A 14,394-nucleotide genomic window follows, 5' to 3' on the forward strand; every position below is an offset into this window, starting at 1 on the left:
ATATATTTCTTGTCAGCTAGAAGAATTATATATATTTGTTAATTTCAAAATGCAGAACTGCAAAATACCCTAAGTGGTTTTATTTAGATGAACTACAGTAAAATAAGTCTTACCAGTTGATCCACTTATGTGAAGTTCTGGGGTACTCTTATTTCCAGCAATTGCACTGAGGACAATGTTGTATTTATTCCCAGGGATGAGACTGGAAAAAGTATTTTCTGTTTTTGGAATTCTTCCTGGTATGGAGACTTCTTGTATCTTTTTATTATCATGATCAAATAATACTAGGTTATACAAGTCCACCTTTCCTGAGGAAGGATCCCACTGAACCTGCAAGCTTGTGAGTGTAGTTTTTTGCTTATTAATTTCAAAATGAGGCGGTGGTAGGGGATCTGTAGTTAAAAAAAAAAAACACAACAGAAAACATAAACTAGTATTTGTTGCATTGGGATAGTCTGAAGTTTTACACAGTAGCACAAAAAAAATTCCAAAACTCTCCCTTTATCATCATCATGCTGCCAATGCTTTTAAAAAAGTCTTTTTCTTTCCATTATGAATATCATATCACTGAAACTTGTCTACAAGTGAGTCCTGCAGAGTTCAGAAATGTTACTTGGTACATGTGTACACACACACACACACGCACGTAGAAAAACACTTCCAGTTGTGGATCTATATAACCAGCTTGGAAATCTACTGAGAGTAAAACTGCAACAACTTTAATAAGAAACAGCAAACATGAAACCCCAGCACTCAATGCCTCACTGTAACGTAGCTTTATAGATACAATGGTACCAGTGGCTTTCATTTCCTAGCACTCATGCTAAACACTTTATGACTAATGGGCATGAGCATTTCTACAATTTTAAGGGCAACAATCCTTTGGTTTTAGTATTCACTTCAGCCACTTCAAACAGATTCCGATAGAATATCCTTCTGCTTTGCTGCAGTATTGTTCATATAAATGTAAAAACCCCCAAACAATACATTATAAACTTTTAGGAACTATTTCTCTGGGAAACTCTCAGCATTCTTTATGTCATTTATTAAGGAGCTCTCAAGTAAAATCACCTGTAAAATATAATACACTCTAAATGGATGGCAAACATTGACCAAAACAAAAGACTCTGGTTGCTTATATTCTCCAGGTGTATTTCACCACTCACAAGACTTCCATGCAAATCAAACCAAATGTATTACATGTTGATGTACTAAGGTAACGTTAAGCAATTGCATATTAAAAAGGTATCATAAAACAATCCAAAGCAGCAAAATCAAGCATTCACAAGTTGGGGAGCTAAAGAATAAAGGTTTCCCAACAACTTAACAACTAAATTTGGCTTCCACATGAGTACATTCTGTGCTACTCTTGCCTAGCATCAGACAGGGAATGTATGGTGCATCCAGGCTGAGAATTGAGGTCTCCATATAAACAGTGCCTTGAACACAGAAGAATGAGACCATTTTTCCAATGCAGTCATTGCTGCCTGATTCCCTGAACAAGGCAGACAAAAAAGTGTGAGATCACATAATTAAAAACTGCACTGTAAAGGCTGAAAGAACAAAGTCCAACCTAGCCTCACCCTACGAATACAGCAGTAGGAGTATCGTGAGGCTAGTAGCCTTTAAGCTGTTTTTTCTTCAAAGCCTGGATGGTGCAGAGGGTTTAATCGCTTCTTACAAATCTCTGCTGAGAACATACTGGTGCCCAGGTTTTGGCAATATGCTCTGTCAATCAAGTATATTAGGGATTTCATGGGAGTATCTCCCTTGGACATCCAAAAGCTGTGTGGACACGGTCCTAGGTGACCAGCTCTAGGTAGACCTGCTTGAGCAGGGGGCTTGGACCAGATGACCTCCAGAGGTCCCTTCCAACCTCAACTATTCTGTGACTCTGTGAAAAATACTGTGTCCCTGTGAACCCAGGTCTCTGCTTAAATTCAGATTATTGCTTTGGACCACAGAGATGCTAGTGTTCTTCAGAAAAAGAGATGAAAATTAAATTAACAAAATCAATCAATAAAAATAATTATCTTCTTTTCTTGACCTTTCTTAAAGGCCAAACTAACTCTGCTTAAATCTGAAAAAAAAAAAAAAAAAAAAAAAGAAAAAAATTAAAACTCAAGTCAAAGACCAAGCACATGAAACTTCAGGCCAAATAGTTAAAAATTCACTCAGTTACAGCAATTGAAACAGGAGGTTTTAATGAAAAGTGTCAGGAAATCTTAACAATAGGCTTGACTACCAGCTCCACCTATAAAATATACTAAGCCACTAAAGACTATTATGTTGGCAAAAGTGAATAGTGGGGGTATAATCTTGTTCCTTGAAGGCAATTGTTCTAATCAGAAAGGTCAAACTTTGGGAGTCAGAAATAAATTCCAGCACTATATATGGTCAGATGCACAGCCAGCTGAAAAAGTTTTCATTTGACCGATATCAAGAGACCAGTCATAACTGTCAAGAAGTTTAACACTCTCTCTGACAAAGTTAGGATAAGGTTGACTGCTCCTTAGTCCTGCAGAAGTAATCAACGTTGTCATCTGCATTATTTGCCAAATTCTACAAAAGAAGACACCTGCATTTTTAGAAGCACTTATACTGTCCTGGGTAATCTGTCTTCTAAGGTGCATTAGCAAAGAAAAGAGTTGCGTGCCTAGAAGGTGAAGTTCAGAAATTCAGACTTTATCTAATCTATCTGGTCCAGAAAACAAAACACTCAGTGCTTTGTACATCCGCTAGAACAAAGGAACAATGAGATTGGGAAGTGCCTGGCCTGAAAGAGCCCTGGATGGAAACAAACACTTAAAAAGCCATTTACATTGTTATACAAGTCTCTGCTGGCAATGATACAACACTGATATATCACAGAAATAAAATATTTTCACAAAGATATTTTTATACCATTTGATACTATACGAATTAATGTCTCCTGGTCTACACAGGAATCTTCCAGCAGACTTAATGGTGTTTGAATTATATTCCATCTCCATTTTCACTTTTTGGGAAAAGAATATGCTTTGTGTGCACAGCTGCTACAGATGCATTTTACAGAAACAATAGATATGGTTATGTCCAATCCCAATGACATGACTCCCAAATACAGCCTGTAAGCACAGAAACACTTCTGCCTTATGAAGGAGAAAAAAAAAAGAGATACAAGCCCAGGACTGACTAACAGGGAATTCCTGCCAGTCTCCGTCATCTTCCTACCAAATTATCCATTTTTTTCCTAGTTTTCCCTATTCATAAAACAGTAACCTACTTCACAAGGACTTTTCTGAATATTAAGTAAAGAGGGTTGGTTTCATTATCCTTATGAAGTACAAATATCCATTTCTTTGGGATGATATGCAACCTATAAAACCTTTAAAACATGGTTATTTATCTTCTTGTACTCTGCCTTTTGAGACGATGATCATAACTATTACATGATTATGGATGATAGGATTATACAGCCTATAGTCCACAGTAGTAGTTCCTACAGATGGCTAATAAATCAGATTTGTCTCAAATAATTTGAAATTTTCAGGAGTGAACACGTGGCCAAGCCACGCTTCTGGCATTTACAGAGTTACATATTACAATGGAAGAATACTCTACCAGTCTGTGTCTTAGAAGGTAGAATTTTTAACCTCTTTTCATTCAAATATTTACCAATTTTTCTGACAAAAAATTACTTACCTGTTAGTTGTCTCAGTACAGGTGGCTTGGATTAGGCAGTAACATAATATATCACTGCAATATTTTTGTAGAAAACAATGCTGCAAATGGCATTTATAAGCCTATTTTAGAAGATATATTTGAAAGCAGGGGAATTGCCAAGTTGTTTTTCATGGCACTCAAGACCAGTATTTTGAATTCAATTCAGAATTGAAATTCACAAATTTAACTGTAATTTAGGATCTGTTCATATCCTATTGTTTTAAGTAGAATTTTAATTAAAGACCTAGTCATTCACTGAAAATACACTACTGAAATACATAGTCATGCTGGCACACAGACATTTGGAGATTGAGAACTTAAAAAGTATTTTATCTGAAATCAAGACACAACCCTACCATCTTTTCTCATAGAGTAGCGCTCACAGAAATAGTTTTACTGAGAACAATAAAGAAGATAACATGAAAGGACTGACAGGTGCATGTGTTGTCCCAACTTTACAATGTCAAGCATGCTGAGTAGTTGTTTGGTTTTACGTGATGTTTTGTGTATATATATATTCAAAAAATTTAACAAATGGTAAATATTAATGTGAAATAAATATACAGACTTGTGCCTACTAGCATCTGTAATCTCAGGTTTGCAGTGGAAAATTTATCTGTAGCTCAGAGAGGATAAATGGTGTTATCAGCTTTTTCTTCATTTCCTATTCTACCAAAATAGCATAACTGCCAACATTGTACGTGTGTTTGCATGCCTGTGTATACCTGGCTTATAGTGCATACGTGATTGTATTTTCCATTATTTTGGAGGACCTATTGTAGTTCTGCTCTAGAGGATTAAATACTTGCCCTTTTAAATTGATAACCCATAGACCAAAATTTCTTGAGCAAAGAGACTCCACCTTAGTGGACCAGTGCAGATTATTGTACCAGTATTCCATACATTATTGGATTCAGACCTATGCATCCACAAGTGAAGTAGAAGCTGCTTCTCCACTCAAAGATTCACAAAGGGTCTGGCGTTGAGAGTTTACGCAGTCTTGGTCAGCTGCGCACTTTATTGGAATATCAAACTTGCAAACAACATAGACTTTACTCATTGTCATAACTATGATTTTTAATGTGAAATTAAATACTCAAAAGGCCAAATTAAGTTAGGGATTTGGTCCTCTCCAAGCCTTCACATTACAACTGCAACTACGGTATGCATTACTCATCACTTTCACCTTAAGGCCCTAGTCAGAACAGATCACACTCAAAATTTAACATAATATTTTGGATTTTATGAGCTTAGCTACTCCAGGACTTTGTATAAGAAACGTGACAAAAACTGAACTCATAACAGGAACGAGCACATGAAAATTTTAACAGGATTGAATATGAGCAAAAAATTAAAGTTTCTGAACTAGGTATATAAATGAATCTGCAACTTTCTCTATGTACATTTATTGTATCGAGACAATACAGATGTTCAAAAACCTCATTTTGCAAAAGTAAACACAGGAGATGGGATTCCTCTCACTTACCTTCAATCACCTAAACTTCAGGTGCCTGGTTTAACCTAGGCTCCTTTTATAGACAGTGGAGAAAGCTGGGCACCTCCAAAAGACAGCTTAGCCTATCTTTCTTAGACAAAGAGCTCAGGAAGGGAACCTTACTGAGTACCAAGGTCAGACATCATGTTTTTAGACGGCCCATGATAGCTCAGTTCCGCTACCGTCCAAATCAGTGGGAATTTTGTTTACAATATGGCTGAAAATATTGCTCCTACTTCCATATTCACAGGATAGTTTCCAGGAACACACGCCTATGGACATTCAGGCTCAGTAGATTGTAAAACAAAACTACTGACATCAAGTTACAAAGGAACAGGTGAAAAAGAGCTTCCAGAAAACTGGTTTGAAGTGCTGCCCCTAGTGGAAACATACAGAGGAATAATCCTTCCTTGTACTGCATTGAAATGCATAGTATTGACAGTACAGCATGGGTTGTTGACAGGCATAACAAACCCAATATATTCCTTAGAAAAAAAAAAACCTGATAAATTTTGAAGCAAATTGCTTCTTTTTAACACCATCAAGCAACGTAACTGATGTGACTGAATCAAGGGAAGCAAGGAACCAAGGAGCAATGTGAGTTGCTGTCCTTCCAGGAAACCTCCACAGTTCCTCTATTCTTATTTCATGCTTTTGACTGATCTGTGCTATCCAAAACCAAACATAAACCTCACTTCAACTGTGGCCCACTAATTTGCAGTATTTCAACTTAAACTTTAATCAGTCTTTTCACTCTGACATCAGCTACAAATATGGCTATAATCAGCAGTTGCTTCCAATCACTTTTATCTTACAGTCTTGCAAAATCTATTTACTGATAAAAAAAGGTCATAAATGACATGTACAAGCGACTGTCCAAATGATTATGCATTAATCAAAATGTGGTCTAAAGTGGTATCTTCTTCTCTGCTTCTCGCAAGTATTCAATAAGAGATCTCTATTATCCAGTAACAATGGTGATTTATAGCTGTCACTCTGGTAACGGTTGATTTATTCTTTCAGTTTTCAAATATTTCAAATGTTAAAAACAGTTGACATGATGCATGACATAGATGTAAATCACTATCTGCATAGAAATCATTACTCATTTTTACCAAGTGACATGACTTGTGCTTAATGTATAGCTGTCACACCAGCATATGTGTCAGTAGACTTCTTTTAACTCAAGTTACCAAAGCAAATTAATGGAGGGTATTTAGTGCATTTGTACAGTTAATGCACGGAAAGGGTCTGACAGTAAACGACATCTCTGAAGCGGTAATTGTTAAGTATTTGGCTGCTGTAATCTTCAATGCTAATACTGCAAAGTACCTCTCCAAAACTAACACTTTAGGAGCAAATCAGGGAGGCATTTAATGATGGACCTCATCTAAGACATCTGTTTTGAGTCTTATGTTACCTGGACATAAGGTTGCTGGACAATACTGTATTTCACCATCTTTAAAAAACTACTAATACAGGTAGAAAGAGTCCAGTTCTGTCACTGCAGCCAGGGGCTCTTTGTCGTTCATCGCTTCACAGCTGAGTTGTTCACACGCATATACAAACACGCATGCAGAAAGGGTGCTTTCCTTGGCAGCGCTCTGGCAGACTGCTGGAACATTTTTACAGCCAGTCATGGCTATGACACTGTAAGTGCCCTATGCACAACTGTACATCTTTAAAACTTCACTGGTTGTATTCAAGGAAAACATACAAGCAAGAAGTTTCAGCCTTACTTTCTGACTTTTAGACTCTGGTTAGAGAGAATAAAAGTATAGAAATGGGCTGCAACAGTAAGTTATCCTTGAACAGGATCCACCTGCCATGAAACAGATTGTATTTTTAACACAGTAAATAAGCTATCACCTGAGGAACTACGAAGCCAACAGGTCTGCATGAGCACAAAGGATGTTACAGGCTACTACTTAAAGCATTCTGCTGGACGGCAGCTGAAGGGAGCGGCAGAAATGTACTCCCAGCACTGACCTAGTCTCCTCACAACACCTTCTCCTTTCAAGCCTGCTGTGTTCACTTTCGGCAGCGGTTATTTCTGGCAGCAGGGTAAAGAGAACTCAAGCGCAGGATAGCTACGTTCAGCGAACACCGTAGGCTTACAGTCGCTGCAAATGCATCGCCCTCCTCTCACGGCCGGCCGAAGCACGGGGACGGGAAGGAGAAGCCCGGCGTCCCTCCCCGAGCACCTGCCGTGCCCGCCGCCCGTACCTGTCTGCACGGAGATGTTGACAGCCTCCCCGTCGGCGAACGGCTCGATGCGGAGCTGGTACCAGGTCCCGGCCTCCAGGCCCCGCAGGGTGCAGCCGTAGGAGCCGTTGCCCGTGGGGGCGGGCTGGCAGCCGACCGCCTCCCCGTCCTCCGAGCGCCCGCTCAGGCTGAAGTTGCAGGCTCGGCCCGCGGCTTCCCACCGCAGCCGGACGCTCTGCCCGGCGACGCGACGCTCCGTCAGGTTGGCGTTGCATCCCGCCGCCTCCCCCGGCGCGGCCTGCGGAAAGCGGGGAAAAGCTCTGAGAGAACCGCCGGACTCCCGCCAGCCGCCGGTGGCCGTCCTCCTCCTTCCCCCCCCCCACCCTGCTCCGGGCTCACCTCTCCAACCCCGTCCCCGCTGCGTGCCGATGCGGGGCAAACCCGCCCGTCCCCCCCCGTCCCCCCCGCACCGCTCCGGGCTGCGACCTGCGAGGGGCGAGCTCCGCCACCGCCAGCCCCAGCCGCTCACCTTGGTCAGGGCCAGCGCCGTCCACAGGGCGAATCCCGCTCCATAGCTGAGCATCGCCGACAGTTTTTAACACCGAAAACCCTCGCGGGGAGGGGAAGAGGGGAAAGGAGGCGGCGGGGGTGGGTGCGGGGGGGGGGGGGGGTACGAAGAAGCGAAGTGGCCGCGGCGGGCCCCGGGGGCCCCCCGCTCCCCGCCGGGCTCCGCGCGGCGGCCGCCGAGCCCTCTGCCGGGCCGCCCGCTTGCTGCATGCGGCTCGGGGCTGCCCCGGCTTCCTCGCCGCCTCCCTGCCACCGGGGTGGGGTGGGGGGGCTGCCCGCGGCTGAGGAGGAGTGGAGGAGGCGGGGGAGGCGGCCGCCGCTTCCCACGCTGCCATTCTGACCCGGGCTGACTCTGCCGGAGCCCTTCCCGCCGACTTCCGCAATCAAGAGGCGATTTCCTCGCGTCTCGCTGCGGGGGGCGAAGCGCCGCGACCCCGGGACCTGCCTCACGCCGCCGCCCCCGGCCCCCCCGGGGGGGGCCGGGGGCGGCGGCGTGAGGCAGGTCCCGGGATGCCGCCCCTCGCTCCTTGTGGGTCCTCACCCACCTCACCTCCCTTCCTTCCTTGCTGCTTCCTCCCTCTGTCGGCTCTCCCCCCGGGGCTGCTCCCCCTGCGCTCCTCCTGGCTCATGGGGCCCCCCAGCTCCTCAGGAGGTGCCGTTGTTGTTGGGGGGCGGCAGCACTCCCGCCTCATGCCGGCTGCACCTCACTTGACGCCGCTTCGCCTCGCCTCATGGCTGCCTTGCCTCGTGCTTGCCTCACCTCAGGCCCGCCTCACCTCATGCTTGCCTTACCTCACGCCTGCTTTGCCTCATGGCTGCCTTGCCTTGCATGCCCCCTTCTCCTCACGGCTGCCTTGCCTTGCATCTGCCTCGCCTCATGGCTGCCTTGTCTCATGCTTGCCTCACCTCAGGCCCGCCTCACCTCACACCTGCCTTGCCTCATGGCTGCCTTGCCTTGTGTCCCTCCTTCTCCTCACGCCTGCCTTGCCTCACGCCTGCCTCGCGTCATGGCTGCCTCGCCTTGCATGCCCCCTTCCCCTCATGCCTGCCTCACCTCATAGCTGCCTTGCCTTGCAGCCCCCTTCTCCTCACACCTGCCTTGCCTTAGGTCTGCCTCACCTCAGGCCCGCCTCACCTCACACCTGCCTCGCCTCATGGCTGCCTTGCTTTGCATCCCTCCTTCTCCTCACACCTGCCTTGCCTTGTGTGCCCCCTTCTCCTCACGCCCGCCACCCCTCATGGCCGCCTCACCTCACGCCTGCCCTTCTTCGTGGTCACCTCACCTCGGGTGCCCTCCCACCTGCCACCCCTCGCACCTGCCCCATCTCCTGACCCACCCTTCTCTTGGCCTCAGCCATCACTAAACCACCATTCCAGCTCCCGTGTCCCAAACATGGACGTTTTTAGGGGTTAGCCATGGACCACCAAGGCCTCTGTCCTCTCGCTGGCCCTGTGGCACTGCGACCGGAGGCATTGCGGCAAGGAGACTCGCGGCAGAGCCCGACACCGAGCTGAGGAGTAGCCCGTCTGTATCTCGGCTTTTTGTTTTGTTCCGCATCGACTTGCGTCCTTGAAACAATTCCTTCCCACATCCCCCTGAATAACTCCCAAGCTAAAATTACACACGCCACGGAAAGCAAGAAAGTCTCCGTTTTCGGACTGCACCAAACGAGCTGTGCGCAAGTCCGAATCGTCTGCAGCCGCGGCACAGCTCTCCGTTTCTGTCACGCGTTCCCATTTCCTTCTTGTTTAGGTTTCAGCCTCTTAAAACTCACGTGTATGTGTGTGTGAGGTGGGGTGAGGGAGAAGAAGCATAGCCAGAAGTGTTTTGGACCTTCAGATACTCAAATAGACAGTAACCCAGCAGCCATGGGGTAAATCTGAGATGGCATAAAGGGGGAGGAATTTGACATTTACTTTCTTCAATGGGAACGGCACTTTCCTGCATCTTTCTGTGCTGTATGATGCAAGTGGGATTTTAACCTTTAAAAGCAGCACCTCAAGCTAATTCAGCACCATCTCTGTTTCACTTTTGCCCCATTTGAGGGAGAAAAAGGTGCTAGGGCTTACGAACGTTCGTCTGCCTTTTAGGGGAGCTGCTGTAGGATTTTTCTGGGCATCAGCCTGTCAAACAAGATACAAATGTCAGAAAAAACCTTAGCTCTCATTCTTCCATTCAGAAAACAAAAGTTTCAGTGCTTGTGGGTGGCACCTGCACCTATGGAAAGCTTCATCTGTCCCAGCGGAGCTCCGTGCCCAGTCCTAGGGACATGGCACTGAAAGTGTTGGGCTTTATTCTGCAAAACTCAGGATGATTAATAACTTTATGAACATCACCTTAAGAGATGATATAAATATGTGTTGATTATTATGCCATTCTCAAGCCCACTGCAGAACAAGATGTCCCTTGGAAGAGATGTTTTATGTACTTCAGAAAAAAGGAGGGACCGTGCCCCAAAGAGCTAAGTACAGTGATAAACTGTTGATGGAAAACACAAGGTGTGTGTATTAGACCTAAACTGGGACTAAAATGGCATAGTTGTCTTGTAATCAGTTCAAGGTAAGAGAGTTTTCCAGTGTAAATTCGTCCTTAGATGATCGTGCTTTTTAGACGTAGTGGCATAAACCATACCAATATTTTTCCAGCACTGGAGAAGAGCAAATCTGAAAGGCTTATCAGGATGTTTGGATTACTTCAAACCCCTCTCTGAAAATGACAATATTCGGAATAACCTGCTTTTTTCTTGGAAAGTGGAGCTCATGTTGTAAGGATTTTTGACAATATCCATGATCTGAATTTGTAGGGAAGATGTAATTCGGATATGTAGGTGTAAGTTAGTTAAGTAGATGTAATATGTGAAAGGAAAAAAAAAACCCAGACAACAGTGCAAACTTAAAAAAATCAGGCAAGAAATTGAACCTACCACAAGTAAAATGCAAAGACTCTTGGAAATGTCTGTCTGTCTCTTCCAGCTAACATAACGTGTGGAGAAAAGGGATGATGCTGCTTCTCCGCAATGCCCATAATTTAGAAGTTCCTACTTTATTACTTTTATTCTTGCTATCATAAAATCTTTAAAACTACCTTTTTGTATTACCAGAAAATTACTGTTTTATTAAGGGTTTTGAGACTTCCTTCTGTACGTTATCCAGCACAAAGCTGCTGTAAGGGTAAGGTCTGACACAGATGTCTATGCCAGCACTGGAATAAAACAGGAGGGGTCCATCATTCACTGGTGGCAATATGTTTATATAAAATAGCCAACATAATGCGAGTAACTATTTCCAGACTAGTATTGAATAAATGGGCTTTTAGCAAATCAGCAGTCACACAGCCTTTAACACTTACCGATCTGTGTGGCAAGCCAAGAAACTAATTAAAAAAGAAAAAAAAAAAAAAAAAAAAAAAAAAGAACTGGAAGTGAGTTTTGGGAGTGGCCGGACGTGTCCCTAATAGCAGGCTCCAAAGCCCCTTTCAGACACTTTCCCAAGGTTTCCTGACTTTTTTTTTTTTTTTTAACACCAACCTCTCTCTCTGTCTCCCTAATGAAGAGGAAATGGGCTTTGCATAGCTTTTGTCATCGTTTGAAAGTGCAAGCTGCAGTTTTACTTGAAATCTAAGCCTGCTCTAAACCAAACATTTTGTTTGATTGAAGTGTCACCGTTGTGCCCCCCCAAAATGGGTATGCTCAGGGACAAATAACATCAAGGCTTTACTTCTGCAAACAAGAGGACCTAGCCCGGGCAAATGCAGTTCAGGGAAGGTATTGTCTTCCTAACAACAATACTCAGCACTTACTTAGTCGATGCCTTTTCAAAGTATCATGTTAAATCCGGTTAATCCTTTAAACCTCCCGGCTAGTTTGACCGAAATGTTTTAAACTCCACTCTAATGACAGGGAAACAGAGATGGAGGCCAAAGATATTAAGTTTGTGTGTCTAAATTGGTGTATCTAGATGCAAATGTCCAGACTTGCCTGGAGGCTCTAAGGGACAGATATTAATGAATTTTTTTTTCATGGATATGCTTAGAGTGCTTATCATCAGGATTCTGGATTGAAAGCTTTGACCTAAGCAACTTGCTCAGTGCAAATCACGTGAATCAAGAGGTGAACTGGGGTAGGAACACAGGAGGCAGTAGCTTCAGTTCAAACGGTGCCATTTCTCTGGCACTGGTGGGATTATTTAGCGGGAGTGCTGCAGGCAGCATAGTACCAGACTACATAGGACATTTCCATTTGGAGGAGACCAGTGTTCTGCGCAGGAGGTATGCATAAGGACAGAGGGCATGGGGAAACAAGTTCAGCATGCCTGCACCAAGCCAGAATAACTGTATTTGAAAAGAACCCTCTCCATCAGCTATGGAATGGGGTGCAGTGCATCCATCATCGGCTCGGTCCCTTCCCCTCCTCAGCACTAGAACAGCAGCGTCAGGGTCCATAAACCTTCGAGTTGTTTATTTGGGTCAACATAGTCCTGGGTGACACTACTTCTCCTTTCTCCCTGTCTCTAGTGATATTGTTCATACTAGATTGTACAGATTGCTCTGTCCACAGCCCTCCCAAATATAAAACAGGTTTCTTAGTCTTATCCACAGTAACACTGACACCCAAAGTAGTAACTGGAACAACATGTTTGCCTGCACCAATACACCGAGTGCAGTGTGGTCTCCTGAAGAAGAAGCCACAGGGAATTTAGGGGTTTTCGGTTCTAAACCACTATGCGTTCTTAGAGTTACAGTGACCAATGATGCCCGGCATGCTTTAGCTCTAACTGCCCGTGCACATTTCGCCAATGGCGATTCCAAATTTGCTCTCAGATTACTTAACTGGGCCTTGCAGAAAAGGAAGACTGGAAACTGATGTGGGGGTACTGAGTGCCCACCATTAGCTCCTTCTATGGATGGGGCTGGCACCCCCATTCCCCTCCTCTGCCAGGGCTGTTGGTGGTTGGACAGAGCAGAGATCAAGAAGCGGCTGCGTGTCTCCACTCTGCCTATCAGTCAGTAGAAAAGCTGACCAGGGTCAAGGCCACGGTTCCTTGTAAGGCCAGTTAAAGCATTCAGATTTCACTTGCTTTGATCTGTAAAGCATGTGTGTAATTTTAGGACACAATTATCCTAAATAAGGTCATAAAACAAACTGTGATTCTTAGAGTGTAATTAGAGCTAGACCCTCGCATCGTGCAACAAACCAGTGGCAGAGCCTAATTCACTAAGAGCAGATACCCAGGCTCCTGTGGCTCCTGCCACATCCGTGAGCTTTCCATTGCTCCTCATCTATCCTGAGAATTTCCCTCGAGCTTAGACATTTTGCCAATGCATTGTGCACACCAGGACTGTGCTGTACAGAAGGGACAGAATTTTTCTGCAGCTGTGCTCCTAGCAAAGGGCACTATCAGCATGAACAAATCATCCCATCAAAATAAAGAACAAAACTTAGTCCTGCAGCTGTTTTTTTTTTTAGTCCACGAAACATCCACCTGTAATAGCTATCAGGCTCCACAGAGTGGAGCAGGCTTAATAAAAATCAATCAATAATTCTTCTGCCTTACCTCTTCTGTAGTGCTAGAGTATTGAAGAGTAGTTGTTGGCATCCAGGCTTTCTCTGTTACCGCAGATTTCAAGTCAAAGTAGAGGTTTTCAATGAGATTTTTACTGAAGTGTTCAGTCACGTTTCTTATGAACATCTCTGTGCTACTCTTCAGCAGATTTTCAGGCCTAGAGGTAACAGCGTTTAAAGGGGGGGATGTAGTTCTAGTACTCCATACAGAAGTGTCTGCATCTTGGAGATCTAAGACAAATAAAGAAATGTAATTAAACTCAGCTGTACATTTTTATAACCAATTCTTTAGATGTCAATAGCTGTGGCTGATACAACTTCTAAGTAGTTTAAGCACACCTGTCAGTTCTATAGTTGGGTTTTTTTCAGTGCAAACATATATTTTGCATCAATACCAAAGTCTGTGCAAAACAAAAGCAGAAAAAAATTAATTTCCCTGAACAGTCATACCATTCATTTTAAATACAGTCCATCAATGATTCTGAAGTGAAGAGAAAGGTTGTACTTTGTCATTAACAGCACAATGTTTTCACTTGTAGCTTTTTCACTTGCTTGAGTCTATCAAACAGCACATGGTTTCAGCTTTATATGGTCAAACCCCTGCCTTTGTAAGCACATGGGCCAGCTCCTCATCTGCCATCTGTTGGTGTAAGTTCAAAATATGGCTTTGTTCAAGATAATTTTTCAAGATAATTTGTCTGAGAACTTTTTTCTTCAAGTTATTTGTTTAAGATAAGTTCCTTGTGCCTACATGGGACATTCCTCTTGCATTTTTCAATCAGTCCCATGCAGAGCCCATGCTAACCCCTGACTGCTCCCTTCCCAAGGTTCAGCTAACAATTGTATCAGTTAACTGAAGTG

The 14,394-nt window shown here is 44.0% G+C and overlaps 1 protein-coding gene across 1 annotated transcript in view; it reads right to left on the minus strand.

The window, feature by feature from the left end:
* The window catches only part of PTPRB (protein tyrosine phosphatase receptor type B), a 61,523-nt gene that overhangs the window by 37,448 nt on the left and 9,681 nt on the right, over nt 1-14,394 (minus strand). Inside the window, exons 3-5 of the mRNA XM_049792084.1 lie at nt 13,526-13,764; nt 7,427-7,703; nt 114-392 (exon numbers count right to left, since the gene is read on the minus strand). Coding sequence (XP_049648041.1) covers nt 114-392; nt 7,427-7,703; nt 13,526-13,764 — 795 coding nt within the window. The remainder of the gene's footprint in view (nt 1-113; nt 393-7,426; nt 7,704-13,525; nt 13,765-14,394) is intronic.

The sequence above is a fragment of the Accipiter gentilis genome, chromosome 34 (assembly GCF_929443795.1).
Source record: "Accipiter gentilis chromosome 34, bAccGen1.1, whole genome shotgun sequence".
In the NCBI taxonomy this organism is placed as follows: Eukaryota; Metazoa; Chordata; class Aves; order Accipitriformes; family Accipitridae; genus Astur; species Astur gentilis.